Here is a 26,253-nt window from a genome sequence, read left to right on the forward strand (position 1 = left end):
TTACCGACTTCCGTAGAGAGCATTGATTAAAACAAGCGAATTACCATGCTGTGTTATTCAGGCAATTATTTAATCTTCTTGGCTTAATGTACTTCGGATAACCGCGATTTTAGCCAAAAATAACTCTGAGTGGAATGTTAGTTTTTTCCCTTTTTGATTGAACTAGGATAGGAAATTTATGCAGCTCTGATTGAGACAATGAAAAACAGTGTGAGTCAAAATGATTTGAGCCCTATTTTTGCCATTTTGAAAGGAATGGAAATTTACCCCGTTCATACTTCGTACAGAGACCAAAAATACATATGATGCACGATCCTCGCAGTAGATAGCGCTATTTAAGCAATAGCGAAAATCAGACCTGAAAAAAATCAGGCCTGTACGGGATTCGAACCACTGACCTCTGCGATACTAGTGCAGCGCTCTACCAATTGAGCTAACAAGCCAACTGGGAGCAGGCCGTTAAGTTGATTCGTAATAAACCCGTGAAAGTGATAAATGAGATACAATGCAATATAGCGCTATCTACTGCGAGGATCGTGCATCATATGTATCTAATACCGCAGTACACAATATATGAACTTCATATATTGCATTGTATCTCATTTATCACTTTCACGGGTTTATTACGAATCAACTTAACGGCCTGCTCCCAGTTGGCTTGTTAGCTCAATTGGTAGAGCGCTGCACTAGTATCGCAGAGGTCAGTGGTTCGAATCCCGTACAGGCCTGATTTTTTCAGGTCTGATTTTCACTATTGCTTAAATAGCGCTATCTACTGCGAGGATCGTGCATCATATGTATCTAATACCGCAGTACACAATATATGAACTTCATATATTGCATTGTATCTCATTTATCACTTTCACGGGTTTATTACGAATCAACTTAACGGCCTGCTCCCAGTTGGCTTGTTAGCTCAATTGGTAGAGCGCTGCACTAGTATTGCAGAGGTCAGTGGTTCGAATCCCGTACAGGCCTGATTTTTTCAGGTCTGATTTTCACTATTGCTTAAATAGCGCTATCTACTGCGAGGATCGTGCATCATATGTATCTAATACCGCAGTACACAATATATGAACTTCATATATTGCATTGTATCTCATTTATCACTTTCACGGGTTTATTACGAATCAACTTAACGGCCTGCTCCCAGTTGGCTTGTTAGCTCAATTGGTAGAGCGCTGCACTAGTATCGCAGAGGTCAGTGGTTCGAATCCCGTACAGGCCTGATTTTTTCAGGTCTGATTTTCACTATTGCTTAAATAGCGCTATCTACTGCGAGGATCGTGCATCATATGTATCTAATACCGCAGTACACAATATATGAACTTCATATATTGCATTGTATCTCACAGACCAAAAAGTGGAGAAGAGGCAACAAAGATAAAGATCAACTGTATTACTAACAGTAAAGGTTTCAATGGCCGCACGTCTCGCGTCGTTTCTCGCCAAGCTGTCTTCAAATGACAAACCGGAGGTTGTAAAATAAACGTTGGTCTCACAACTTTAGATCGGCAATCTAGATTAAAGATAAAAAACTAAGAACACTTACAAAGGAATAAAGTTTTCGTAAATAATGACGGATTGTTCAAGTCAAGGAGCAGTCAAATTTAGTAATTGTTTCCAAATTAATACAAATGTCGTGAGATGAAAGTATGGTCACTCGTTGACGTTTAATTAAAAGATATAGGAGAACAAGAAAATTGCTAATGCTAACATTGACATGGGAAGACTATGCTACAAAGAAGGAAGTTACCTCCACGATTGATCAATATCTATAATTACATTATTATTTGCAGATAAATAGCACTGGGTTTCTGTGCTCTTTGGCAAAAATCAGTTGAACTGGCAGATATTTTTTTCTTTAACTTCATCGTTGATTAACAGACGTTTTTCTCCTGCAGGTAAGCATTAAGCTGAAATATTGATTTGGTACAAGGTTCATAGAGAAATCAAGATGTTTATTTTTAAAGGCGTCATCGCAGAATGCTTGGGTATAAATCCCTTTTTTTAATTTCTGAACAGTGAAGCCTTAAATAAGATTTTACTTATTAATTTGAGAAGATTAATCCATTTTTCTGCGAGTAGCCGTTCTGACTTCATCCCGTGTTCGATAACATCGGACGCGCCTTAGTTTGCACACTGTTTTCTAATGAAGCATACTCATAAAAACACACGCTCTTTGCTAAATAACCCGCTTGGAGGGCGCTTTTAATTCGTTAACTTTTTGCTGCCTTCATTAGGATTTTTTTCTCTATGTCTCGCTTTGTTATCATTTGGGTTTAGTTGAAACCTTTGCTGATTAAAATTCTGACGTGAGATTTGTGCATTGTCTGCAGCGCTAAGACAGGTGGTGCGGTGAACACTGGTTCAACAAAACCCCCGCGGCAACGACGTATGAAGATATATTAGCAGAAAACTGAGGGGGACTTATACTCTGCTTGATATTTCACCCACATTTTAATTCTTTAACTTCGCTCTTACCCAGGGTAGAATTCGTTTTAGCGCGAATTCAAAGGTGATATGGTTGGAATTTCTACATGTCAGTGAAATGGCTTCTGAGGTATTGTACAAAGCAGTTGTTTTGAAATTGGTAAGTGAACTGTAATTTGCGTACAGTTACTTGCGAACTGTTTTTAAGCCGAACACGAATCAGCAGTGATTATGCTGTTAAGAATTTACACGTTCTTGTCTTTTATACTAGGTCTTTCAACTGCTTCTCACTGATTTTTTTCCTCATTGTGGAGGTAAACTCTACAGTTTTTTTTTCTCATTCTTTATCATAATTTGATTTATTATTCTACTGCTATATATGCTCTTTGTTTACAGCTTGTGCGTCGAAAGTAAAATCTCATAATGATTTATCGTGGCAGACAGCCGGATTAATCTTTCGAAGGGGTCATATCCGAAGAAAGAGTTTGAGACTTCATTCAAAGTGTAAACAGCTCTTACAGGGCTGGGCTCTGAAATGGACACTTTCAATAGCATTTTGTTCGATCGACAAAGATATGAGACCTTAAACAAATATTAAGACGCGAGTTCAGCGATATCAGATGTTGATATGTAATTGTTCCCTTTTTGTTCGAGCGCTAATATTGCTGAAAATTTTCGAAATTATCTCAAGCGACGACCACCGAGATGTCTCTTTCACTGAGCTTCTTTGAAAATTATGCCTGGCGGCATTCTTTGGTTCCAAGGTGTTATACCATTGAATTTTAAGCTCAGTTCGTGGTTTGTCACTTATTATCACCAATGAAAACGTTTAATTTAGACTCAAAGAAATCCCGTCACGTTTAATCTTGTATGTTTACGATTCAACCGCATGAGCTGCTGATTGGGTACCGACATAGGCAGCTCCGAGAGTTTCCTCAACGATATCGTCGCAGCTTTGTGGGCTTCTAAGAAATTGAGATTTAGTTCATGTAAGCTATTTTTGCTTCAATCATTTTAAAAAATCTTGTTTTCTTTAAAAGGCGGAGTAATTTGCACCACGCTTCAAGAACGCCCAGCTGAGAAATTCTAGTGTTCGTTTGTGTTGACCAATAGGATTGAAGTTAATCTTAGTGAAAAAACCACACGACGAATGCGTGAATGTCTATGATACATTTCAATTTTGAGTTTGTCTTCCGCTTTGTTCAGCTGCGACCGATTCCAAATTGGATGCTATGTTCTCATAAAGTACAGCTCTTTGGGTAATTTGGGAAATTAATTTCATTGCTTGTGGAAACTCTACAGATGCGCGCTCTCCGAAATGTTTTCTTATTTGCTTCCTGAGAATTAAAAACTTTACGTACAATAATGCTTTTTATCCAGATATCAAGCTTCCTCAAAGGTAGACAACTAAAATACGAAATAAACTTGTTGAGAAAAAAACTGGAATGTGACATTAATTTTTTTTTTTTTAAGTCGAAATATTTATTTCTCAATGCATGTTATCTTTAAAGAAACACTTGCTCGATATAGAGTATATTTTAATTTCTTACATTTGGAAAATCGTCGTATTTAGAATGTTCTAAGTTTTATTCTCGTTAGTGGTGTTGTAGTGCTAGTAAGTTCGCATCGTGGTGGAAAGTAGATTATGTCTTAATCTCGCAACATTGTTTGGTAAACAACTGCGATTTTACCTCGATCTCAAGGAAGGATTTTTATTGATTAAGGCTTCATTGTTACATTGCAGTTTTGTAAGAATGACATGTTATTAAATTAACACTATTTTGTCTAGATTTCACTAGTTTTCTTCGTTCATTTTCAAAACAGGGAAGGAAAGAGCTGCGATAGTTTTGTTTTAGAATTTTTTTAAAAGATTCGTGTAAATCAAACCACTTACCTTCACAGAATTTAATCAAATTGCATAGTTCAGTATGAAACAGAAAGTATATTTCTTAGTGTGGGCAAAAAGAGAACAAATTTTCTTAATGTTTCAGTATTAAAGAAGAAAAGAAGTGTACAGATGCGACGTGAGAAATCGGTCATCAGTGGATAATGTTTTTCGGATTTAAATTAAACATTGAGTCTTCGAGAAGAGACACAAAGTCCTGAAAATAAGAGTTGTTTTTAAAGTCGTGATATCATGATTAGTAGAAACAATTTCTCTCACTGTAGTAATGTTGTCGGAAGACAAACCTGGTAAGGGAAGTGTCCTCGTTTAGTTAAGTTATTAGATAAAAATTGTCTTTGATCAGTGTCAATGTATTAGCATCCATACGGTACTAGTGGAGGGAGATAAATCTCCTTTCAAATAGGAATTTGAAAGCACAACTTGCTTTAAGAAAAGAAAAGAATCAAACAGAATAGGTACAAGTCATCGCGGGTTTGAATTGGTCTCCGTACGTTTTCTAAATGTATTTTTTGAATTCCGCAAAAAAATGAAGAAAACTAGGACAGGTTATAAAAAACAAAAGGAAAAATTCATTCAAGAAACTACAAAACTAAACAACAGAGCGATGGAAAAATGGAAATCTCGCTAAAGACTTGAATCCTAGAGAGAGGTGATTTTTGAGAACTCAGCTTTAACTGAATGAATTATCAAGCTTTAAAAATGTTCTACTGAAGTCTTTAGTTTTATTATTTTTACTACTCCCACTGCTTTTTTATTTCTCCGACATTGATCGATTATCAGATAGTTTTATTGATTTAAGAAGGAATGAGCTTGGCGGACCTACTATAGTGGATTTAGTATAACGTAGATTGCTTGCAAAGTATACGAGTCAGTTAAAAAAATATCAAACGTAATTCTCTTTATTTTTGCAAGCGATTAGTAGGAATATTACGTGATAAACCTCTATTAAAGTTGGATCAACTGAACATGCGCAGTTGTATCGGTAGAAGGATAAATGAGAGATAGGACCCTATATTCTGCCTCAGTGGGACAAATATTAAACGATAATCATATCACAAAACTTAGAAAAGGAAAACTCACCTCCGATCAAGGTAAATTTCTGTCCCAGGTTTACAAGCATTATTAGATTAACACTGCAATAAACGATATCTTCTCCGTATTTAGCTATTTTACACGCCTGAAGCAATTCACAGACGATCCAATTTTTAATAACTTCGAAAGGGTAGAAACAGCGATATGGTTTTTTCTTTATCATTATAAATGACCCTTTTACATTTCATACACAACAATAACCCCATCTATTCTGTCAATTATTTCATTGAATCTCTTGAGAGGTAGTCGACGATCCAACTTTGTTGCTGCACAAGGGTTCACTCTATCCCTGTTACCGGAATTCAATGCACGTGACGTAAAGCCGCCCAAGAAATAGTCTCTTTTACAGTTGTGGGCTTGGTGGCCAAGCCTTTGAACAGGAGTGAGGCTAAGGGTGACACTGTTGTGATAGAGACCTGTATCTAGTTAGCATGATAACAAAGTAATTTGCATTTGAAAAGCAGCAACATCTCTCATAACAAGGTCACCCTAAGCCTCACTCCTGTTCAAAGGCTTGGCCACCAAGCCCACAACTGTAAAAAGGACTATTGAAAGCCTCAAGTAATATTCTGATAGATGGACCAAGACTTCATGAAACGACTGCGTTCAACAAATTGGGATTCTTCAACCTTAACACGTTTAGAGGAGGTCAAGGTTTTCTTTGCTATTATCTTTTATTTTTAAATCAACTCCTGTGAAAAGAAAAAAAGATTAACGATTGCTTAATAGAAAGTTTTGGAAATAGTCTTTTGGTTCAAGGTTCCACAGTAGATAATACCGTCTCCATCCAGAGGCTTATGACTTAAGTTATAAGCTTCTGCTCCATCTTAAGATGCTTACGTACCTAACCTGAACTTTGACTGATAATTCGTATTTCATCGCATTGAGTGAATTTAAGCCAAGACATTGACCCTTTTCAATCAAACCCAGAACTCTAATGGTAATCAAAGTTTCTTTATTTTTCAGCAAGTTCCTTCCTAGAGCTTGCAGATTTGAAAACCGAAATAGCATGTGACGGAGAACACTTCATGACTCATTGCGCTAACGCAGGCTTAGGGCTGCATATCTATTCTGCATTCTATGGACGAACAGATACTGGTCACGTGTTGTGCCCCTACAATGGACAAAATAATGACAAGAATTTCAAGTGTGGTGAAACTGACGTCACAGTCAAATTTAAAACCTTATGTGGAAGGAGAAACAAGTGTAGGGTCAAAATTAATGCTGCACTCTTCGGAGATCCTTGTCCACAGAAGAAGCACAAGCATTTGTATTTGAGCTTGGTTTATACGTGTAGTAAGTAGTAGCAATTTTCGTGAAGCTGCTGAAAACCGTCGTTTTTACCCATATACCATTTTAAGAAAAAATCAGCTGAGAAATGAGAAAAGTCTAAACTTTATCCCTCCAGCTGTGTCTGTATCATAGTGGAACAGATAAACTAAGGGTTACCTACGTTTTTGAATCTTTAGATTAAAAAAATTACAACATTGTATGTAAACATGCAGCAAACACCAGCTCATTCCCTCGTTCAAAGTGTTAGAAAAGGACGGTGGGCAACCCACGTGACTGTGAGGTAAAAAGAGTCTCAACTTCAGAGGCTGTCTCTGCTGAACATCGTGGAAAATACTTAACAATTATTCCACGAGCGTGCGTTGGATATGAAATGATAGATAGCCAACGAGGCGTGTAGCGCCGAGTTAGCTATAATCATCTCATATCCAACAAGCGCGAGTGGAATAATTGTTTTATTACAAAAAGCGCCCCCAAGATATTAGACAAATCTTCTCGACTTTATCTTGTTTGAAGAGACCGGATGTTACAATGTACAGATATTAGATTATGGTTTATTGGCTCATATACCATAATGGCTAAGCTAATAAAAAGTCTTGAATTGCATTATCCAATGATCCAGTTTTTAATAATTGGCATTTTACCATTTCAGCGCGATGCCAATTTTAGATTGTTTCAAAGCTTGAGGCGTGAATTGGGTAGAATTTACTTTATTCCAACAAACTGTCTTGTCCAAAGATATTCTTTTGATTATTATGTACTTTTTTCTTAAAGAGCTATATAGACGACTGAGAAAGCCGCTCTTAAACCTACCAAAAAGCACGGAAACCACATCAACGAGCATTTTATCGGCTCCAACCTCTTCACTGGTCAGTTCCTCATCGGTATCGATGGCGATATCTCCAACAGCAACCTTCCTCTCTCCCTCCAGCTCCATTCCACTGACCACGTCAACACCGACGGACGAGAACATCCCGAAAATCATCAGCCCTAACACCAAGGACACTTCTTCTGTGGGGGAGGTTGGCTCTTTTTCTGATACTAACGCCAGATCACTTGGGATCGCAGGTGCACTGTTTGTGTGGCTATTGTTCGTACAAGGTATATAAGAGCGTCTAAGGTTCGGTAACAACCCTATATAAGGGTGAAAAGAGAACAAGTATATTCGTTTGTTTATTAGCCTATCATATAAACCTCCAACATGTGAAATTATAGTCAAGAACAGAAAGCGAGAATGGACAAAATAAATTAAACTAGGGTCTGCGCTGTTGCCTAGATTTTCGGCGAATGAACTCACTCTACATAACTGAGATCAATGCAAAATCTTTGCAATTAGCGGTGAATTTTCCCTATTTCGTCCTTGGAAAGCTGAATTCTTTTGATTGTATCGAAGTTTCATTTATTCAAGTTGCTTTTTCACAGAGATCTCCGATGAAAGTAATATTTGCTTGTGATTCAGATTGATCAAATGCCTGATTATCGCAGCTGAAAAAAACACACTTATAATTTGCGCCCTGCTTTTCAGATCACGGGTCTGACTATATTACAGTGTTTTTTGCCAGCGCTGCTGGTGCACTAGTCCTCGTAATTATCATTGGTATTTTCATCTACTATCGCCACAATGAAAACAAGCAACATTTACACGTCAAGGAGTTGCCGAAATTAAACGCGTATGGAACGGTTGAACGGAAAATGCTACCGGAAGTTGATCCATTCATATCCGGCCCCATCAAGACCCCGCCTCCTGATTACATGATGGATAGATACAACTACAACTGGCAGCGTGGTGGAACCTCACCTCCGAAGAAGTCTGAAAATGGTACGTTTGTGGGGAAATTCAGCCCAAAAGATATGAACGGCGAGAGGTAAGCCAGCTGCATCCCTTTCACATTTTTGAAAATTGGCGCTCTTTGCATATTTAATTAACTGCGCATGTCAGGTGCGTAATATGGGGGCCTGGGACCAATTTAGGCAAATGTTCAGCTTTATATGGGATAAGTTTGATATGCCAAAATTATAAATTTTTTTCGCGTTTTTCATCGAAAACGTTTGATCTTAAGTGTTATATTAAAGCATTTGAAACAGGTCCGCATTATGTTAGTAACTAAATTGATATTTGTACTAGAAAAGCTGACTTGCAATATGGTCAACAAACAAACAGACGAACGTAATTCCTCTTCAGCCCTCCACGGAAGACCCTGAAGTGCTTCAGTTCTTTATAATCAAAAGTCTTTTTTCAGCTGGCTGTTATATTCAACTGCATAATCGATTGATTTTCCCTTATCTTGTTATCTCGTTTTTTTTTTTCCTTCTCTTGAAGGTGGGCATTTGTCTAGCCAAGCATAATTATTATAATTTATGATCTCATTTTTTATGCTTTTAACATGCATCAACGATAATAATCTCCATCCTCGATGTTCCATGCACTAATTTTTTTTTTCACTCAATGCTTTCATATTTCATTTTGTTTAATTTTTTTATTTTATTTATTTTTTTTTTTTTTATAGTGTTGTGTTTAATTTTTCTTTCAGCACGCTATAAAAGGAGGAAAAGCATTCCACGCTAACACGGCTGGGTTTCTCCAATTAACATTCCTATCAAAGCCCAATACCCTTCCGCTTAATTATTAAAACACCACCAAGGAGCAGGAACATTAAAGAACATAAAAAAAAAATCCTCGTTATTTTCATAAGTAATAACAAAAATTTATAACAGCTCAACTAACTCGTTTGGTACACTTACGAGGTCTGTGACCATGTGAATAACGCAGAGGCTTTAAGACTCTAAGAACTTGCTTTTGTTAACGTAAAGTGAACTTATTAAATTTTACACTCCGCAGTTTTCGCACTAATATTATTTAAGTGATCGTTTCATTCAATCTAGATAATTTATCAACTGGGTATTGATGGGAGAATTTAAATAGATATCACTTGTGGTGTCAAAGGGTTAAAGATGAAGTTATTTCATGCATGTCTTGAAACTAGTGCTCAACAAATTGATTCAGTAGCCACTTACATTTTCCCTTTCAATTCCCTATCAGTGACGGGCGTGTGTCTGATAACACCAAGACACTGATAGGTCTGCTGCTAATGTTAGATCCTCAAAAGAGACTTACAGCCTCCGGTGTTTTGGATTTCTGAGAAACACCATGACAGCATGGTGAGTCAAGTAACAATAGTTCATTGCTTTATGTAGATCAGTTACATAAAGGAATCACTTTTCATCGTGCTGTAAGAGCAACAACTAACTTGAGTGTCCAGAGTGATTGTAGTTTTATTGTGCCTTGATGAAGGGGAGCTCACCAAATTATGTACTTCAGAAGATTGGAAAGCGACTGAACCATTAATTTTTGCAACGCATCGACCAACAAACAGTACTTTCCGTTACCATCCCCCTTCCCCCCTAAAGAAAACATTATCTGACGCCCTTGAATGAACTTTCACATTTGGCACCGACGTGAATGCATTACAAGTGTACTATAAAAATCTTCAAACCCTTCTTTGTCCAGGCCTTCTTCCCCATTTCCTCGTCCACCCTTCTCATCCGGTTAGAGAGTATTTCTACAAAAGAAGTTCCTTCATAAATTTCATTTTTCGTCTCAGTAGGTATCTTACTAACACAGTTACTGAACCCGCTCAAGTTGTCCCAGATATAGATGAAGAGTCTTCAAGTGACTCCACGAAGGAATTTGAAAGTTCATCGAGGCTAAGAGCACCAGAACTTGAACTTCGTTTGACTAAATATCGTGACAATGGGAGCAACAAGGAGCCAAGACTGAGCCTCACCCGAGAGAGTCTCACGCAGCCGCCTATCCGAAAAATTTCAGAAGTCGCTCGACCGCTTACGGCGGCCGAAATTCTGGCTCATCGTCATTTGTTATAGCTGGCGAAGCTTGTCCAAAAATGTTATTCAGTACTTGTTATTTACCCCGTAACTTGCAAGATCTGATTGGTAACTCCCCCTTTTATTTGTTACACATTTCCACGCCAACAAGTTAGTAGAAATAAGTTCCTTGTCTAATTAAACGCCTTCCGGCTTATTAACGAGTTTATTCCCATAACATGTTTGCAGGATAATGTATTGGATAAAATTAGGAGAAGTTCCATCTTCATCACCTTCGGGAGTTGAGGGGTTAAAAGCCCCCGGGATATGATAATCACGAAACGACCACTCTTACAAGAGTGATAGTACAAACCTCTAAATTATCCCAACAATATAAGTTGTGGAGCAGATTTCAGTTAAATACAGACGAATTTTGTCGCGTGTCTGCCCAGTTCTTCTCTTCGTAAGAAAAAGGGGAAAAATCGTGAAATACTTCACTGTTCAGTCGTTAAAACCCGTTTGATCCCATAAAAATATACTCTTAAATTTTAACGAGAGTTTATTGAGAAAATCTTGCTTTATGATTATCTTGTTTGAAAAGAAAAAATTAAAAAACACACGATGAAAAAAGGATCACCAAGAACATACACGGTATGATACCTTACTAAGATAATCAATTATGTAAATGATTTATCTATGTGGGCTGTACAGAAGGGTTGGAAATTCATTATGAGGGATATTTACAAACAAATTATATATGTCTGGCCGTTGCCTCCGTAATATTCAAAGTCAAATTATTCAAAAATAAAACGAGAGTGAAACATTGATTGTTTTGGTTTCAATTTTATTAGTTTAAGGTCACCAGCTTGTTTTGAGACCTCATTTTCTGTTATACTTCTGATAATTTTTGCAACTGCGACATTTTGCTGGCCTATCTCATAACGCACATGCGTTGCAAAACAAATGGAGTGAAAGAGTAAATGCTATGCTGAAATTTATTTCGGTGAACTATCAGACGATGCAGTAATGGTCAGTAAAAGCCTTAAATTTGAAATTCTTTCATGATATTTTTAAGGGAAGTTGTAGCTCAGCTGGGGGTCCTCCTTTCGTGATGGTTTCTGCAAAAAAAATGTTTAGTTTGAAGAACATGTTATATTTTGTATTCCTTGTCTTTTTTCCTATTGGTCTCTGCGAAGTAGGCTATTAGACTACTATGAGTAGCAAAGAAAGCAGATGCGGCTTCAGTTTATGTATAACCTTTATTTTGAATGTAATTTAAAAGGGGGGAAGTCGATGGTGAACGATAGAAAAGTATAAAGTGTACTTATTAAGACCATAACAACGTTGATATTAGGGGTGAGATTTGAACAAAAACATGTAGGCTTGGCAGCTCTAAAGACAATCGCATAATCGATGGGGAGAAATTATTATGAAATACAAAATATGGAGATTTGAAAAATGAAAACAAAGCAAACTCAAAATTGCTAAACAAAATATATTGTTTCAATAACTAATACGCAGCATGGATTCTACTGGGTTTTCAGTGGTTGTTGCGAGAAACTCACAAGTGTTAATGGTTGCGTAACTGTAGCATTTTCGTTGGGGGAGCAGCGGTTGTTCCATAGTTTTAAATGCTTTGCAGCCATTAGGAACTTGGAAAGTCGTCGTCTCACCAAAATCGATTATTGTCACATGACAACAAGCGAGGTAATGACTTATCATTTATCATTTGCCTGTGTATGGATTTTCAATCCGTTAATTAATCTCGTATCTCTCTCTCTTCGCCACGATCCTTTTTTCTAGCTACCAGTTTCAAAAATTTCATCATTCGCTCTGATGAAGGGCCAACACTCGAAATATCAGCTTTTAAAACTCGGCGGTGACAAATTTACATTATCCACTCACTTCAACTTGATAAAACTAAATTGTAATTGAAAAGCTCGATAAAATATCAATTGAAGTTTGAAGGATCAGGAAGCGATAGAAATCAAGCATTCGAAACATTTCTTTAAAGTCACGTACCGTGAAGCTAAGGGTATGCAAAGCCTTATTGCTAGCGAGCCCTAGCGAGGCAGCAGCCTCTTTTAAACAATAGCGAGAAAAAGGCAAACTTTGTCGGATGTAAGTTTGGAGACATGCGCAGTCAATTGCGGTTTTTATATCTGGGGTGCTTGTGATGATATCACGTAAAATACATGTGGAGATATGTCGAACGATTTCGAGAAATAGCTGTGTACAGCTGCCCCGCTCTGCTAGAAATCAAGGACACGATAAACAAGTTGAGTTTTTTAAAATAGATGTCTTTAATTGCTTGCGGAAGTATTAATCAAGGTCATGAACGGTTTTTAGTGCTGACTCTCGAGGAAGACAAGACTGAGATATTTATGTGTTTGGCTGCTCTATTATGTGAGCAATTTTTTCCGATTCGCGAATGGAGGTGCCAAGATATCGATCAAGTCCTACTTCATGGAGATCATTTTTTTTCTCAGTGCATTCAGCAATGAAGTGTTAGGCAAAAATGCTTTCATTCGGAGTAAACTGCCGACTGCAGCTTGCAGGTCTAGGGAGAAAAGAGAGGAAGGTGTGAAGCTAACCTGCTTTGCGTCGAAAGCGACTTCGGTACCACAGGCAAATCATTCAAAATATTCTTCGCCCATTCAGGCGTTAAATTTGATGGTTGAGTCAAAATCTCTGCCCGTTGAGGCAAATAATTTGACCATTGAGTTACATTTGCCCCGCGTTGAGGCGAAAGAAAAGCTTGCAATCATAGATTCAAAATGTGGATCGCTCGTTGAAGCTAATGAGTGGAAATAATTGAAGACTGGTAAAGGTGGGGATGAACCTGCTTTGCCTTCAGGGGAGGAGATAGCGGGAACTTAGATAAGCAATTCAATGAACTCGCTTGTGTGAGTATTTTCTTGGAGGAAACCTTAGCGGCGTGTGACGTCATCTTAATCAATTTGGAAGATTGATGAGGCTGGTTTCTAGTTTAATTCAAAAACCTTTTTTATACCACTAATAGCCACTGAGGTATTGAGTGTAATAGGCCTACAACGAGCCAATTGGGATCAGAAATACGTGTTGCTTTTTCGTTGGACTGAACTGAGTTCGAATAGAAAAAATTACGCAACGATTGCGTGGGATTATATATCTATCAAACGAGACTCGAATTCAAACAAAAATTAGAAAAATGAAATGCGAGGTAGAATGAAAGAAAGAGGTAAAGACTTTCAAGTAGACTGAACAAAGAGTCAGTGTGTTCTTGAAAAATCACTGATCTTTAAACTTAAGTAATTTGATACAGAGTTGAGTTGCGTTGAAATATGGGTAGGAAATTAGTCTACGAACTCAACTTCTTACTGCATAATTTTCTTTAATTGTCTTACCGACTTCCGTAAAGAGCATTGATTAAAACAAGCGAATTACCATGCTGTGTTATTCAGGCAATTATTTAATCTTCTTGGCTTAATGTACTTCGGATAACCGCGATTTTAGCCAAAAATAACTCTGAGTGGAATGTTAGTTTTTTCCCTTTTTGATTGAACTAGGATAGGAAATTTATGCAGCTCTGATTGAGACTATGAAAAACAGTGTGAGTCAAAATGATTTGAGCCCTATTTTTGCCATTTTGAAAGGAATGGAAATTTACCCCGTTCATACTTCGTACACAGACCAAAAATACATATGACGCACGATCCTCGCAGTAGATAGCGCTATTTAAGCAATAGCGAAAATCAGACCTGAAAAAAATCAGGCCTGTACGGGATTCGAACCACTGACCTCTGCGATACTAGTGCAGCGCTCTACCAATTGAGCTAACAAGCCAACTGGGAGCAGGCCGTTAAGTTGATTCGTAATAAACCCGTGAAAGTGATAAATGAGATACAATGCAATATATGAAGTTCATATATTGTGTACTGCGGTATTAGATACATATGATGCACGATTCTCGCAGTAGATAGCGCTATCTACTGCGAGGATCGTGCATCATATGTATCTAATACCGCAGTACACAATATATGAACTTCATATATTGCATTGTATCTCATTTATCACTTTCACGGGTTTATTACGAATCAACTTAACGGCCTGCTCCCAGTTGGCTTGTTAGCTCAATTGGTAGAGCGCTGCACTAGTATCGCAGAGGTCAGTGGTTCGAATCCCGTACAGGCCTGATTTTTTCAGGTCTGATTTTCACTATTGCTTAAATAGCGCTATCTACTGCGAGGATCGTGCATCATATGTATCTAATACCGCAGTACACAATATATGAACTTCATATATTGCATTGTATCTCATTTATCACTTTCACGGGTTTATTACGAATCAACTTAACGGCCTGCTCCCAGTTGGCTTGTTAGCTCAATTGGTAGAGCGCTGCACTAGTATCGCAGAGGTCAGTGGTTCGAATCCCGTACAGGCCTGATTTTTTCAGGTCTGATTTTCACTATTGCTTAAATAGCGCTATCTACTGCGAGGATCGTGCATCATATGTATCTAATACCGCAGTACACAATATATGAACTTCATATATTGCATTGTATCTCACAGACCAAAAAGTGGAGAAGAGGCAACAAAGATAAAGATCAACTGTATTACTAACAGTAAAGGTTTCAATGGCCGCACGTCTCGCGTCGTTTCTCGCCAAGCTGTCTTCAAATGACAAACCGGAGGTTGTAAAATAAACGTTGGTCTCACAACTTTAGATCGGCAATCTAGATTAAAGATAAAAAACTAAGAACACTTACAAAGGAATAAAGTTTTCGTAAATAATGACGGATTGTTCAAGTCAAGGAGCAGTCAAATTTAGTAATTGTTTCCAAATTAATACAAATGTCGTGAGATGAAAGTATGGTCACTCGTTGACGTTTAATTAAAAGATATAGGAGAACAAGAAAATTGCTAATGCTAACATTGACATGGGAAGACTATGCTACAAAGAAGGAAGTTACCTCCACGATTGATCAATATCTATAATTACATTATTATTTGCAGATAAATAGCACTGGGTTTCTGTGCTCTTTGGCAAAAATCAGTTGAACTGGCAGATATTTTTTTCTTTAACTTCATCGTTGATTAACAGACGTTTTTCTCCTGCAGGTAAGCATTAAGCTGAAATATTGATTTGGTACAAGGTTCATAGAGAAATCAAGATGTTTATTTTTAAAGGCGTCATCGCAGAATGCTTGGGTATAAATCCCTTTTTTTAATTTCTGAACAGTGAAGCCTTAAATAAGATTTTACTTATTAATTTGAGAAGATTAATCCATTTTTCTGCGAGTAGCCGTTCTGACTTCATCCCGTGTTCGATAACATCGGACGCGCCTTAGTTTGCACACTGTTTTCTAATGAAGCATACTCATAAAAACACACTCTCTTTGCTAAATAACCCGCTTGGAGGGCGCTTTAAATTCGTTAACTTTTTGCTGCCTTCATTAGGATTTTTTTTTCTTTGTCTTGCTTTGTTATCATTTGGGTTTAGTTGAAACCTTTGCTGATTAAAATTCTGACGCGAGATTTGTGCATTGTCTGCAGCGCTAAGACAGGTGGTGCGGTGAACACTGGTTCAACAAAACCCCCGCGGCAACGACGTATGAAGATATATTAGCAGAAAACTGAGGGGGACTTATACTCTGCTTGATATTTCACCCACGTTTTAATTCTTTAACTTCGCTCTTACCCAGGGTAGAATTCGTTTTAGCGCGAATTCAAAGGTGATATGGTTGGAATTTCTACATGTCAGTGAAATGGCTTCTGAGGTATTGTACAAAGCAGTTGTTTTGAAATTGGTAAGTGTGAACTGTAATTTGCGTACAGTTACTAGCGAACTGTTTTTAAGCCAAACACGAATGAGCAGTGATTATGCTGTTAAGAATTCACACGTTCTTGTCTTTTATACCATAGGTCTTTCAACTGCTTCTCACTGATTTTTTTCCTCATTGTGGAGGTAAACTCTACAGTTTTTTTTTTCTCATTCTTTGTCATAGTCTGATTTATTATTCTACTGCTATATATGCTCTTTGTTTACAGCTTGTGCGTCGAAAGTAAAATCTCACAATGATTTATCGTGGCAGACAGCCGGATTAATCTTTCGAAGGGGTCATATCCGAAGAAAGAGTTTGAGACTTCATTCAAAGTGTAAACAGCTCTTATAGGGCTGGGCTCTGAAATGGACACTTTCAATAGCATTTTGTTCGATCGACAAAGATATGAGACCTTAAACAAATATTAAGACGGGAGTTCAGCGATATCAGATGTTGATATGTAATTGTTCCCTTTTTGTTCGAGCGCTAATATTGCAGAAAATTTTCGAAATTATCTCAAGCGACGACCACCGAGATGTCTCTTTCACTGAGCTTCTTTGAAAATTATGCCTGGCGGCATTCTTTGGTTCCAAGGTGTTATACCATTGAATTTTAAGCTCAGTTCGTGGTTTGCCACTTATAATCACCAATGAAAACGTTTAATTTAGACTCAAAGAAATCCCGTCACGTTTAATCTTGTATGTTTACGATTCAACCGCATGAGCTGCTGATTGGGTACCGACATAGGTAGCTCCGAGAGTTTCCTCAACGATATCGTCGCAGCTTTGCGGCTTCTAAGACTATGAGATTTAGTTCATGTAAGCTATTTTTGCTTCAATCATTTTAAAAAATCTTGTTTTCTTAAAAGGCGGAGTAATTTGCACCACGCTTCAAGAACGCCCAGCTGAGAAATTCTAGTGTTCGTTTGTGTTGACCAATAGGATTGAAGTTAATCTTAGTGAAAAAAACACACAACGAATGCGTGAATGTCTATGATACATTTCAATTTTGTGTTTGTCTTCCGCTTTGTTCAGCTGCGACCGATTCCAAATTGGATGCTATGTTCTCATAAAGTACAGCTCTTTGGGTAATTTGGGAAATTAATTTCATTGCTTGTGGAAACTCTACAGATGCGCGCTCTCCGAAATGTTTTCTTATTTGCTTCCTGAGAATTAAAAACTTTACATGCGATAATGTTTTTTATTCAGATATCAAGCTTTCTCAAAGGTAGACAACTAAAATACGAAATAAACTTGTTGAGAAAAAAACTGGAATGTGACATTAATTTTTTTTTTTAGTCGAAATATTTATTTCTCGATGCATGTTATCTTTAAAGAAACACTTGCTCGATATAGAGTATATTTTAATTTCTTACATTTGGAAAATCGTCGTATCTAGAATGTTCTAAGTTTTATTCTCATTAGTGGTGTTGTAGTGCTAGTAAGTTCGCATCGTGGTGGAAAGTAGATTATGTCTTAATCTCGCAACATTGTTTGGTAAACAACTGCGATTTTACCTCGATCTCAAGGAATGATTTTTATTGATTAAGGCTTCATTTTTACATTGCAGTTTTGTAAGAATGACAAGTTATTAAATTAACACTATTTTGTCTAGATTTCACTAGTTTTCTTCGATCATTTTCAAAACAGTGAAGGAAAGAGCTGCGATAGTTTTGTTTTAGAATTTTTTTAAAGATTAGTGTAAATAAAACCTCTTACCTTCACAGAATTTAATCAAATTGCATAGTTCAGTATGAAACAGAAAGTATATTTCTTAGTGTGGGCAAAAAAGAACAAATTTTCTTAATGTTTCAGTATTAAAGAAGAAAAGAAGTCTACAGATGCGACGTGAGAAATCGGTCATCAGTGGATAATGTTTTTCGGATTTAAATTAAACATTGAGTCTTCGAGAAGAGACACAAAGTCCTGAAAATAAGAGTTGTTTTTAAAGTCGTGATATCATGATTAGCAGAAACAATTTCTCTCACTCTAGTAATGTTGTCGGAAGACAAACCTGGTAAGGGAAGTTTCCTCGTTTAGTTAAGTTATTAGATAAAAATTGTCTTTGATCAGTGTCAATGTATTAGTATCCACACGGTACTAGTGGAGGGAGATAAATCTCCTTTCAAATAGGAATTGTATCGACTTGTTTCAAAGGTGTATCTACACAACTTGCTTTAAGAAAAGAAAAGAATCAAACAGAATAGGTACAAGTCATCGCGGGTTTGAATTGGTCTCCGTACGTTTTCTAAATGTATTCTTCGAATTCCGCAAAAAAATGAAGAAAACTAGGACAGGTTATAAAAAACAAAAGGAAAAATTCATTCAAGAAACTACAAAACTAAACAACAGAGTGATGGAAAAATGGAAATCTCGCTAAAGACTTGAATCCTAGAGAGGTGATTTTTGAGAACTTAGCTTTAACTGAATGAATTATCAAGCTGTAAAAAATGTTCTACTGAAGTCTTTAGTTTTATTATTTTTACTACTCCCACTGCTTTTTTATTTCTCCGACATTGATCGATTATCAGATAGTTTTATTGATTTAAGAAGGAATGAGCTTGGCGGACCTACTATAGTGGATTTAGTATAACGTAGATTGATTGCAAAGTATACGAGTCAGTTAAAAAAATATCAAACGTAATTCTCTTTATTTTTGCAAGCGATTAGTAGGAATATTACGTGATAAACCTCTATTAAAGTTGGATCAACTGAACATGCGCAGTTGTATCGGTAGAAGGATAAATGAGAGATAGAACCCTATATTCTGCCTCAGTGGGACAAATATTAAACGATAATCATATCACAAAACTTAGAAAAGGAAAACTCACCTCCGATCAAGGTAAATTTCTGTCCCAGGTTTACAAGCATTATTAGATTAACACTGCAATAAACGATATCATCTCCGTATTTAGCTATTTTACACGCCTGAAGCAATTCACAGACGATCCAATTTACAATAACTTCGAAAGGGTAGAAACAGCAATATGGTTTTTTCTTTATCATTATAACTGACCCTTTTACATTTCATACATAACAATAACCCCATCTATTCTGTCAATTATTTCATTGAATCTCTTGAGAGGTAGTCGACGATCCAACTTTGTTGCTGCACAAGGGTTCACTCTATCCCTGTTACCGGAATTCAATGCACGTGACGTAAAGCCGCCCAAGAAATAGTCTCTTTTACAGTTGTGGGCTTGGTGGCCAAGCCTTTGAACAGGAGTGAGGCTAAGGGTGACACTGTTGTGATAGAGACCTGTATCTAGTTAGCATGATAACAAAGTAATTTGCGTTTGAAAAGCAGCAACATCTCTCATAACAAGGTCACCCTAAGCCTCACTCCTGTTCAAAGGCTTGGCCACCAAGCCCACAACTGTAAAAAGGACTATTGAAAGCCTCAAGTAATATTCTGATAGATGGACCAAGACTTCATGAAACGACTGCGTTCAACAAATTGGGATTCTTCAACCTTAACACGTTTAGAGGAGGTCAAGGTTTTCTTTGCTATTATCTTTTATTTTTAAATCAACTCCTGTGAAAAGAAAAAAAGATTAACGATTGCTTACTAGAAAGTTTTGGAAATAGTCTTTAGGTTCAAGGTTCCACAGTAGATAATACCGTCTCCATCCAGAGGCTTATGACTTAAGTTATAAGCTTCTGCTCCATCTTAAGATGCTTACGTACCTAACCTGAACTTTGACTGATAATTCGTATTTCATCGCATTGAGTGAATTTAACCCAAGACATTGAGCCACTTCAATCAAACCCAGAACTCTAATGGTAATCAAAGTTTCTTTATTTTTCAGCAAGTTCCTTCCTAGAGCTTGCAGATTTAGAAAACGACATAGCATGTGACGGAGAACACTTCATGACTCATTGCGCTAACCCAAGTTTGGGGCTGCATATCTATTCTGCATTCTATGGACGAACAGATCCTGGTCACGTGTTGTGCCCCTACAATGGACAAAATAATGACAAGAATTTCAAGTGTAATGAAACTAACGTCACAGTCAAATTTAAAACCTTATGTGGAGGGAGAAACAAGTGTAGGGTCAAAATTAATGCTGCACTCTTCGGAGATCCTTGTCCACAGAAGAAGCACAAGCATTTGTATTTGAGCTTGGTTTATACGTGTAGTAAGTAGTAGCAATTTTCGTGAAGCTGCTGAAAACCGCCGTTTTTACCCATATACCATTTTAAGAAAAAATCAGCTGAGAAATGAGAAAAGTCTAAACTTTATCCCTCCAGCTGTGTCTGTATCATAGTGGAACAGATAAACTAAGGGTTACCTACGTTTTTGAATCTTTAGATTAAAAAAATTACAACATTGTTTGTAAACATGCTGCAAACACCAGCTCATTCCCTCGTTCAAAGTGTTAGAAAAGGACGGTGGGCAACCCATGTGAGTGTGAGGCAAAAAGAGTCTCAACCTCAGAGGCTGTCTCTGCTGAACATCGTGGAAAATACTTGACAATTATTCCACGAGCGTGCGTTGGATATGAAATGATAGATAGCCAACGAGGCGCGTAGCGCCGAGTTAGCTATAATCATCTCATATCCAACAAGCGCGAGTGGAATAATTGTTTTATTACAAAAAGCGCCCCCAAGATATTAGACAAATCTTCTCGACTTTATTTTGTTTGAAGAGACCGGATGTTACAATGTACAGATATTAGATTATGGTTTATTGGCTCATATACCATAATGGCTAAGCTAATAAAAAGTCTTGAATTGCATTATCCAATGATCCAGTTTTTAATAATTGGCATTTTACCATTTCAGCGCGATGCCAATTTTAGATTGTCTCAAAGCTTGAGGCGTGAATTGGGTAGAATTTACTTTATTCCAACAAACTGTCTTGTCCAAAGATATTCTTTTGATTATTACGTACTTTTTTCTTAAAGAGCTGTATGGACGACTGAGAAGGCCGCTCTTAAACCTACCAAAAAGCACGGAAACCACTTCAACGAGCATTTTATCGGCTCCAACCTCTTCACTGGTCAGTTCCTCATCGGTATCGATGGCGATATCTCCAACAGCAACCTCCTTCTCTCCCTCCAGCTCCATTCCACTGACCACGTCAACACCGACGGTCGAGAACATCCCGAAAATCATCAGCCCTAACACTAAGGAAGATATAATTATCATGGACACTTCTTCTGTTGGGGAGGTTGGCTCTTCTTCTGATACTAACGCCAGATCACTTGGGATCGCAGGTGCACTGTTTGTGTGGCTTTTGTTCGTACAAGGTATATAAGAGCGTCTAAGGTTCGGTAACAACCCTATATAAGGGTGAAAAGAGAACAAGTATATTCGTTTGTTTATTAGCCTATCATATAAACCTCCAAAATGTGAAATTATAGTCAAGAACAGAAAGCGAGAATGGACAAAATAAATTAAACTAGGGTCTGCGCTGTTGCCTAGATTTTCGGCGAATGAACTCACTCTACATAACTGAGATCAATGCAAAATCTTTGCAATTAGCGGTGAATTTTCCCTATTTCGTCCTTGGAAAGCTGAATTCTTTTGATTGTATCGAAGTTTCATTTATTCAAGTTGCTTTTTCACAGAGATCTCCGATGAAAGTAATATTTGCTTGTGATTCAGATTGATCAAATGCCTGATAATCGCAGCTGAAAAAAACACACTTATAATTTGCGCCCTGCTTTTCAGATCACGGGTCTGACTATATTACAGTGTTTTTTGCCAGCGCTGCTGGTGCAGTAGTCCTCGCAATTATCATTGGTATTTTCATCTACTATCGCCACAATGAAAACAAGCAACATTTACACGTCAAGGAGTTGCCGAAATTAAACGCGTATGGAACGGTTGAACGGAAAATGCTACCGGAAGTTGATCCATTCATATCCGGCCCCATCAAGACCCCGCCTCCTGATTGCATGATGGAAGGGTACAACTACAACTGGCAGCGTGGTGGAACCTCACCTCCGAAGAAGTCTGAAAATGGTACGTTTGTGGGGAAATTCAGCCCAAAGGATGTTCCCACTAAAGATATGAACGGCGAGAGGTAAGCCAGCTGTATCCCTTTCACATTTTTGAAAATTGGCGCTCTTTGCATATTTAATTAACTGCGCATGTCAGGTGAGTAATATGGGGGCTTGGGACCAACTTAGGCAAATGTTCAACTTTATATGGGATAAGTTTGATATGCCAAAATTATAAGTTTTGTTCGCGCTTTTCACCGAAAACGTTTGATCTTAAGTCTTATATTAAAGCATTTGAAACTGGTCCACATTAAGTTAGTAACTAAATTGATATTTGTACTAGAAAAGCTGACTTGCAATATGGCCAACAAACAAACAGACGAATGTAATTCCTCTTCAGCCCTCTACGGAAGACCCTGAAGTGCTTCAGTTCTTTCTAATGAAAAGTCTTTTTTCAGCTGGCTGTTATATGCAACTGCATAATCGATTGGTTTTCCCTTATTTTGTTATCTTGTTTTTTTTTTCCTTCTCTTGAAGGTGGGCATTTGTCTCGCCAAGCATAATTATTATAATTTATGATCTCATTTTTTATGCTTTTAACATGCATCAACGATAATAATCTCCATCCTCGATATTCCATGCACTCCTAATTTTTTTTTCACTCAATGCTTTCATATTTCATTTTATTTTATTTTTTTATTTATTTTTTTTTTTTATAGTGTTGTGTTTAATTTTTCTTTCAGCACGCTATAAAAGGAGGAAAAGCATTCCACGCTAACACGGCTGGGTTCCTCCAATTAACATTGCTATCAAAGCCCAATACCCTTCCGCTTAATTATTAAAACACCACCAAGGACCAGGAACATTAAAGAACATAAATTTAAAAAAATCCTCGTTATTTTCATAAGTAATAACAAAAATTTATAACTGCTCAACTAACTCGTCTGTGATCATGTGAATAACGCAGAGGCTTTAAGACTCTAAGAGCTTGCTTTTGTTAACGTAAAGTGAATTTATTAAATTCTACACTCATTCGCAGTTTTCGCACTAATATTATTTAGGAATGATTAGATCCAACATCTGTTACCGTGCAAGTAATTTAACTTACGCCTACAGCCTTTTCGGCCAATTGAGCGCTTTTCGCGTTAACTAAACCCAAAGGGACCCACTTACGACGGCCAATCAGGTCGAGCAAAGAAAAAATTAACAAAATGTCAAAGGAGCCAATGATAACTCAACTCCAAATTCCTTATATACATAAGGAATAAGAAAAAAGAAACTTGGCACATACCGATTGGGAATCAATTCAATACAATGTATTTTCTCCGTGTTTGCTGATATACTTTTTCATTGGGATTAACCGTTAGCCGTAAAACGGAAAAAAAAATTGGCCAATTTAACTGTTAATTATTTAAAAAGTTAAACGTAACGTTTTCCTTTAACAATAAAGGAAAGGAATTAACCGATGGCCATAAAGTAGCCAAAATTTTAACCTTTAGCCGCAAAAGCCATCGCCCTCTTGAGACCTTCTCTCCACCGTCCGTGGGCGGCATTATCACGTGACAAAACACACCTTTGTTACTCAACATGAAGTTTTGAGATAGTTCCTATCGTATAACTAATAATTAGTCCTGAGTACATGTTTTAAAAATCTCATCAAGCACGGAAACCAAATAGAGTTCCGAGCCAACATTTCTCCCTGCCTTTACCTCAGACAGAATGAAACTCTCAGATACCAACGAAATCCATATTCACCTGCCACACCCAGGAGATACGACAGTTCAAAGAGGTATATGGGCTCAGAGTACCCAAGTAACAGATCACTAAGGATTGAAAGAGAGAGGCCAACAAACTTTAATGCTCCGCGCAGATCGAGGACTGGAGACAGCAGACCTTCCTCAGAGGCTTTTTATTATTAGCCTCCTTGTATACTCTTTTACTGATTTTAAAAACTGATTTGTCAGGATTTCTGCAGATGACTCATAATTAAAGGATACCTGAGCTAACGTTATTTTTTAAAATCAAAGCTAGGCTTAAACATTTTTCCTGAAACGACCAAGAGCCAATCAAAACTCTCCAAAACTTGTCTAATGTAATCAATTTAAACAAATTAGTTACTTTCATCGCTCTTCAAACTAGCAATTTAAAATTCTCTTAGATTGCCTGTTTCCTCTAAATCAGTGTGGTTCAAGTTTGCAACGACAAAGGATGGGAATTTAATTTAGGATGTGTCTTCAACCCTATTCCAGTTCAGATATCCATTTTCATGCATTTAATTTTCCTCCACACTTGCTTATGGGGCTGTGCGAGAGCTAAACACACAACAAGTGGAGCTTTTAGTAATCAACAGCTGTAATGCGAGAACCATATCAATGTTTAGCTACTCTGATGGAAAGGATTTTTTCGGTTACAAATAGTCGGTTTTGGGTTCTGTTCTTATTTCGGTGTAAGTTTTCTAAGTATTTCCTACGACCATCAGCTAAGTGTCGTATCAATAGCTTATGGCGTGCACGATGGACTGAAACAACACAAACGGGCCAAAGTCATTTCAGTGTTCCCTAAGACTAACCAAAAACAAAAATTACGCATTTTACAGTTTATTGCTCAAGCCTAAACAAAAAATGGAAAAAGGCCATGTTTTGATCGTACAGAGTGGCCATTTTCTGATCCGCTCAGTTTACATCAATATTTTCCCTCTGTATTACAATGTAATACCGTCGCACATTTTGCGCGTTTGATCGCCGCCGCCCTAATGCAATGGTAAACCGGTGTGATGGTAAAATAACAAATATGTACAGGAGATATTGAGACAGACAAGTTATTTCCCAATTTATCAAGGTAACTTATGGACTAAGTTAATGTCCAAAAAACGTATGGCTGATGATATTATGAAAGTTAGAACTAGTTGGAAATCAGAAATGCTCCTACTCGTAATGATAATGTTGAAGTTAACAAATGTTTACTGATATATATATATATTTTTTTCAAATTCTACTCGGGTTCTTACAGCAAAGTATCTTAAGTTTGTAATCTTTTAAATTCATGAAACAATGTATCTACGAACCGTGCTCAAAATATAGTCGCAAGAGCCTCCGCAAGCGACCAGGCTCTTTAGTTGCTAACGAGAGCTTCCAGCCCTTGTGTAAGTTAGCTCCGTCGTAAGAGAAATGTGGGATTCCTCACGGTGGAGGTCTCTCCCGACCAGTGTTATTCATGTCAGTTTTGTGTGTAAGAGATAAGATTAGAAAATGATATTAGTTTTCAGATTACGATCACCCTGTTATAAAACCAAATTTGCCATTTGCTTGGTATTGTGGTTCTGTATTAAGGTTTAGGATTGACGTGGAAATGCCAGATTATGAGCACATTTCAGTCTGCGATGCCATTCTTGAAGATGGCGAAGAACTATTCGGAAGGGTAGAAGAACCAAAATGCACCATTAAAACTACCTCATCCCTGTGAATAGGTTAATTTATGCTTGACAAAGGAAGTATTTGTGGTATTTTGGTCTGAACCGGTAAATTTTCTCGCAGATAAGAACTGATAGCTCAGTCTTCACTAGAAATGCTGAAATCATCCAGTTGAATGGAAGTTCAAAGGAGAGAGCAAACAAAAACAAAACAAAAACGAAACATTTCTTTCTCAAAACTGTATATCGCTGATATCATTGTTACTTTGTCTCAGCAAGATCTGAGCTTTTTGAGAGAGAAAGAATGCCATAATTTTTTCTAGTCATCTATTTGAAACTAAGTAGCGAATCTAACAAAATAGGATAAAGGAACAGTGCATGTGAAAGTTTGTAAAAGAGCTCTGAACTTTAACTCTAAAATAAACTTTGAATACTTTATGCGTGCATTGGTCGTTGAGAAATTTTGCAATTCATGTCCTTTTTAATGATATGCTTTTCATAATCAACTTTGTGACTGCCTACTTATTAGCTTCATGTGGTTATATACCTG

General features: G+C 37.3%; 2 protein-coding genes across 17 annotated transcripts; both read left to right on the forward strand.

The window, feature by feature from the left end:
• The first annotated feature begins 1,006 nt into the window (after positions 1–1,006).
• LOC148725512 (uncharacterized) lies at positions 1,007–11,368 on the forward strand. Of its 7 annotated transcripts, none has more exons than XM_088729201.1 (8): positions 1,007–1,904; positions 2,489–2,593; positions 2,705–2,747; positions 6,398–6,727; positions 7,496–7,822; positions 8,247–8,586; positions 9,762–9,880; positions 10,324–11,368. In XM_088729201.1, the coding sequence occupies exons 2-7, from the start codon at positions 2,552–2,554 to the stop codon at positions 9,859–9,861; spliced, it is 1,182 nt and encodes a 393-aa protein (XP_088585327.1). In that variant the 5' UTR covers positions 1,007–1,904; positions 2,489–2,551; the 3' UTR covers positions 9,862–9,880; positions 10,324–11,368. The 7 variants fall into 7 exon arrangements, with proteins under 7 accessions (XP_088585327.1, XP_088585329.1, XP_088585331.1 ...); XM_088729203.1 differs by having other exon boundaries at positions 2,489–2,563; XM_088729202.1 differs by lacking the exon at positions 1,007–1,904 and adding an exon at positions 1,980–1,994.
• A 755-nt stretch (positions 11,369–12,123) lies between these two features.
• Positions 12,124–26,141, forward strand: LOC111325257 (uncharacterized). 10 transcript variants are annotated; one of them, XM_088729211.1, is made up of 8 exons: positions 12,124–12,250; positions 15,539–15,643; positions 16,079–16,332; positions 16,448–16,490; positions 20,156–20,485; positions 21,254–21,598; positions 22,023–22,377; positions 24,009–26,141. In XM_088729211.1, the coding sequence occupies exons 3-8, from the start codon at positions 16,291–16,293 to the stop codon at positions 24,211–24,213; spliced, it is 1,320 nt and encodes a 439-aa protein (XP_088585337.1). In that variant the 5' UTR covers positions 12,124–12,250; positions 15,539–15,643; positions 16,079–16,290; the 3' UTR covers positions 24,214–26,141. The 10 variants fall into 10 exon arrangements, with proteins under 10 accessions (XP_088585337.1, XP_088585338.1, XP_088585344.1 ...); XM_088729212.1 differs by having other exon boundaries at positions 16,228–16,332; XM_088729218.1 differs by lacking the exon at positions 16,448–16,490 and having other exon boundaries at positions 16,228–16,332.
• Positions 26,142–26,253: the final 112 nt, after the last annotated feature.

This window comes from Stylophora pistillata, chromosome 8, assembly GCF_964205215.1.
Source record: "Stylophora pistillata chromosome 8, jaStyPist1.2, whole genome shotgun sequence".
NCBI classification, from domain to species: domain Eukaryota; kingdom Metazoa; phylum Cnidaria; class Anthozoa; order Scleractinia; family Pocilloporidae; genus Stylophora; species Stylophora pistillata.

Coding starts and splice junctions, on each gene's coding strand:
- LOC148725512 (XM_088729201.1), top strand. CDS start 2,552: ATGGCTTCTGAGGTATTGTACAAAGCAGTTGTTTTGAAATTG. Junction 2,594..2,704: donor AAGCAGTTGTTTTGAAATTG/GTAAGTGAACTG, acceptor CTTTTATACTAG/GTCTTTCAACTGCTTCTCAC. Junction 2,748..6,397: donor TTTTTTTCCTCATTGTGGAG/GTAAACTCTACA, acceptor TTTATTTTTCAG/CAAGTTCCTTCCTAGAGCTT.
- LOC111325257 (XM_088729211.1), top strand. CDS start 16,291: ATGGCTTCTGAGGTATTGTACAAAGCAGTTGTTTTGAAATTG. Junction 16,333..16,447: donor AAGCAGTTGTTTTGAAATTG/GTAAGTGTGAAC, acceptor TTTATACCATAG/GTCTTTCAACTGCTTCTCAC. Junction 16,491..20,155: donor TTTTTTTCCTCATTGTGGAG/GTAAACTCTACA, acceptor TTTATTTTTCAG/CAAGTTCCTTCCTAGAGCTT.